This window comes from Macrobrachium nipponense, chromosome 37, assembly GCF_015104395.2.
Source record: "Macrobrachium nipponense isolate FS-2020 chromosome 37, ASM1510439v2, whole genome shotgun sequence".
Lineage (NCBI taxonomy): Eukaryota > Metazoa > Arthropoda > Malacostraca > Decapoda > Palaemonidae > Macrobrachium > Macrobrachium nipponense.
In genome coordinates this window covers 63,396,223-63,400,616 of record NC_061097.1, presented here as the reverse complement: position 1 = coordinate 63,400,616, position 4,394 = coordinate 63,396,223, and the positions used below count along the sequence as shown (strand labels likewise).

Below are 4,394 nucleotides of genomic sequence, written 5' to 3'. Positions count from 1 at the left end.
ACTCAGGATCTTATTTTCAGTCACTCATTCCCGGAATGAAATCCACGAAATATGACAGAGATTCAGAGAGGGACACTTTGACACTGTCGCACTTTTTAAACTGATTTCGAAATTGGGGTCGTGCTATATGGAAACTCCCTCTCTGTCCCATATTGACATGGCTCCGTGTAGTGCTCATATTCTCAACACTTCACTTGATGCCATGAAACAGTTAAAGGAGAACTGCTACTGTTAAATGATATCATTCTCAGGATGTGCAACAAGTTACGAATGTGCCAGCGCAGGAGGTACTTGCGTGGACTCCGGGAGTTGCAACGACATTAGCGTAAACTGGCTCTGCGGCTCTTCATCTTGCATCTGCTGTATCCCTGGTGAGTGACTTCCCTTAATCAACGCTTCAAGTCATTAAAAGTTTGAAAAATTGGTCTTTCTAGTTCAAAAATCGCTGATAACTTCGTTGGACCAGAAAGGCTTGTTTCTTCTTTCATCGTTTTTGGTACAATTGCAAATGATTGTTTGAAGCAGACTAAAATACTGTATGCAATGAACATACACTGCCTTGTGCTTATTAAAACTGTAATCCTTTTCTCAAAACGACACACTATATATATATATATATACATATATATAATATTATAATATATATATATAGATATATATATATATAATATATATATATATATATATGTGTGTGTGTGTGTGTGTGTGTGTGTGTGTGTGTGTGTGTGTATTCGTGTATTCATGTACTTTTATGTATGTGTATATAATGCCCATACACATCCTGAATTCCTCTTTTGGATGATGCTTGGCTCATCTAGTATCCCTTCAACTTTTCAGATGATGGTGCTTGTTACCGTACTTGGGAGTGTGAGCATTACTTAGGAGTATGCATAGATCTTTCAGAAATATCGAAGTGCCCTGGTTTTCACGAGCCTTATGGCTGCTTTGGAACCAACTGTACCTGTTGCTACTTTGGTGAGTAAATCTCTAATCGTCATCGTAGACCCTAGAATTTGTAATGGATAATCTTTCATTTCCTTCTTTCAATGCAAATTTCAAACTCGCATCGGGATCGAACCCAGGTTTCAAGGGAAAGGCGGTGGAAGCAGTTGCGAGTGAAATGCCATCAGTGATGGGTCGGGAAGCTGGGTACAACTCGCCAAAAGATGTCAACATTTACTATAGTAGATTCACATCAACCGTGCATTTGATGTCAGTCAGTCCCTTACGACACTCCTGATTGGCTACTGATAAGCCAGTCACAGGGCTGGAAACTCTCAGCCTCTCTCGAGAAATCACATGAGTAAGATCTATGTTCCACCTCTCCTGAGGTATACGTCTTTCAGGAGAGGTGAAACATACATCCTGCCTATGTAAACTCTCTCGAGAGACTGAGAGTTTCCAGCCCTGTGACTGGCTTATCAACAGCCAATCAGGAGCGTCGTAAGGGGCTGGCCTAGACATCAAATGGACGGTTGATATGAATCTACTATAGTATGTATGTATCTTGGAGCACTTATAATTTGTAGTCTTGAATTCTTGGACGATAAATTTAAAATTATTGACAAAATAGGAGAATCATCATGTTATCCTTCATATTTTTCGGAGTCCAATCCAATCAGAGTTAATACAGAACTTGAAAATATTCTCTGTCTACCTTTTCACCCCAATTTCATATCTGCAATACCAATGCTAAGAATGATTGATATCAGTTTAGTATTTAAGTATAACAATACTTTAAAATACGTTCCCAACTCAAATATCCTCTTTCAAGAGTCCCAATAGATCATTGGCTTCAGCCAGGCCATGCCATTCACTGGGATCATTCTTCTATAATCTGCAGGGCCAACGTCTACCAGAAGAGAAATCTTCTGGAAACTGCGTTCATTGAAGCCACGGGCACCAGGAATTTTAATCTCCTGCCCGGCTTATCTCTGGATCCTCTTTCCCTGTCCTCTCTGTTTGGAGAATATCCCGCCCGAATCACCACTGTTCAACTTTGTATATAAAGCTCCGTAAACTATATGTTTTTGCTCAGCGTGAAGTTCCTCGTTGGACGAGTGGTTTTCGCGCTCGGCTACCAATCCGGTGGTCCTAAGTTCGATTCCCGGCTCGGCCAACGTGGAATCAGAGGAATTGACTTCTGGTGATAAAAATTAATTTTTCGATATAATGTGGTTCGGATTCCACAATAAGTTGTAGGTCCCGTTGCTAGGTGACGAACTGGTTCCTAGCCACGTCAAAATATCCAATCCTTCGGGCCAGCCCTTAATAGGAGAGCTGTTAATCAGCTCAGTGGTCTGGTAAAACTAAGGTATACTTAAGGTTTACTCAGCGTGAACTTGACAATGAAGAATAAACTATGAAAGTAGTTGTTCTAGGTCCGTTTTCACTCGCTTTCTCACGTGGATTTTTCTCTAATGCAATACCAACCACAGGGTGCTTATATTCAATCTGAATAGGGAGACAGTTAAATTTTTATATAAATTAAATATATTAGTTTATAAAGAGTAAATTTAGTTATGATAGGTATTTGATGAAAAATCTCCTTAAAGAAAAAATTAACTTATTTTTACAGATAAGTACCTCAACTGTGCGTTTAAAGTTTATGAAAAATAGATAGGAATTGTTATGATGTGTATGGTTTATTTTTATATGTTTGCTTTTGTAAATTTGTGTACATAAATTACATATATAGCATATGTATTTATTTGTAAAATGTACTTTATATGATTTTTAAATAAAAGAAAAACTGTGGAAGTATGAAGTGGATTATTCACGAGATATCTGAAACAGCAGCACTGCTCAAACTGTTCCTTTCCTTCTATGACCAAAGGTTGCCCTACAACGTATGACTGTTCAGCTGTTGGAGGACACTGCTTCCGAACAGACGGTCCATACGTGTGTGGGGGAGAAGTCCTGGACTTATGCGCCTTTGATGGGTGTAAATGCTGTGTGGATCCTCAGTGCCCCAGTCACTCGGATGAAGAAGGTGGCGACGGCGGCAGCCACGAAGACAGCCATGAAGATGACGGTAACTGTCATGGAAGCAATGACATTTACGGTCACCATTCAGGTCTCTATCGCTATTATGGTTATAGTCTGGCTTCAGGACCAGGAGGAGCAAGTCCACCCGATTATGAAGGAGAAGGTCCTATCCAAGACCCTGCTGCTCTTCCTAACGATCCAATGGGAAGTCCTATCCAAGACGCAATGGCAATTCATGTCCCAGGCGGTGCTTTTCCTTTCACGGCACAAAAAGCTCCTGCTCGAAGGTTTAATTTTGTTCGTTTCAAGACTAACGGTTAGTAAAAAAGATTCTTATTTCTTTTATGCTTATTATGAGGAGAACCTCTGCGATTTAAAAGAGATGATTTTTTTTCCCACGCCCTTAAATACTCTTAGCTCTTCATCAGTGACTGCATAGCTTTCTATTTTTCATACTCTCTTCATCTTGACATGACTTCAAATTTTCTCCTTGTTAAGTTGCTGTGCATGGTTGGAAGCTGAAATCCACTCGGTGGTCGATTGTTCAGTCCTAGACATCTATCTTTGTGTTAATCATTACTGTTATCATTCGGAACCTTATAAAAAAGGGGAAAATGGGGTTAAGGGAATGATTGTGCATATTGTGAACTTAAGAAAACAAAGGTGACGATTTTAACTCTTCAAACTAATACCTTAGTGCTTTTCTTTTTCGTCAAAGCAAAAATATTGAAATCCACGCATTTAGGATGCCCTCGTGGATCATTATCATTTACGTATGAAGCAGGAAGTTGGTTTTGTTATTATTATCATTTCTTTTAGTCTCTCTTTTTGACTGATTTTGATCAGACTTGATAGGTAAATATCATCGCCTGCTCATAAAATGAAAATCCCTCTAAGAGCATAATGATGAATGTTGCGTATTTCTAGGAATACACCCCAATGTTTCTTGTTTCAGAAGTCATGATTTTGATACCTATGATCTCATCTTTTCCAGGAGACGCCCAAGGAGCTCCACAACCAGATCCAAAGGCAGAAGGCTAACCATTGCAACCAGAGGAAAGAAAGTGGCGTTGTCTCCCACTAGAGGTGTAGAGCTGTTCTAAGAAGACTAAGATTGACATTCATTAACAATCATAACTTGATATTCATAAACTGTAAACTCTTGTGATTCCTTAAGATATGTTTTCTGAAAGATTAAAATGTAATTCATTCTGCAATTAAATAGCAAGCATTGTACCTCCTTATGATTCCATTCCTGTTCTTATGTTACTCGTTATACATAACTTGGTGTTGCTGTCTATACAGTAGACTATGAAGGAGACATCAGTTGACCACTGAAGCCACAGAAAGAACTGGGTAATTTCTTTGTGTACCCAATGCAGATTCAAGAGCTCTCCCAACTGAAA

The 4,394-nt window shown here is 39.2% G+C and overlaps 1 protein-coding gene across 1 annotated transcript; it reads left to right on the top strand.

The window, feature by feature from the left end:
• Positions 1-251: 251 nt before the first annotated feature.
• LOC135209003 (sushi, nidogen and EGF-like domain-containing protein 1) lies at positions 252-4,224 on the top strand (the record flags this gene model as incomplete). The annotated part of the gene is given in 4 exon segments (XM_064241540.1): positions 252-371; positions 838-975; positions 2,837-3,304; positions 3,983-4,224. Coding segments are annotated over 4 exon segments (773 nt in total), but the record flags the coding sequence as incomplete, so codon positions are not given.
• Between the last annotated feature and the right edge of the window lie 170 nt (positions 4,225-4,394).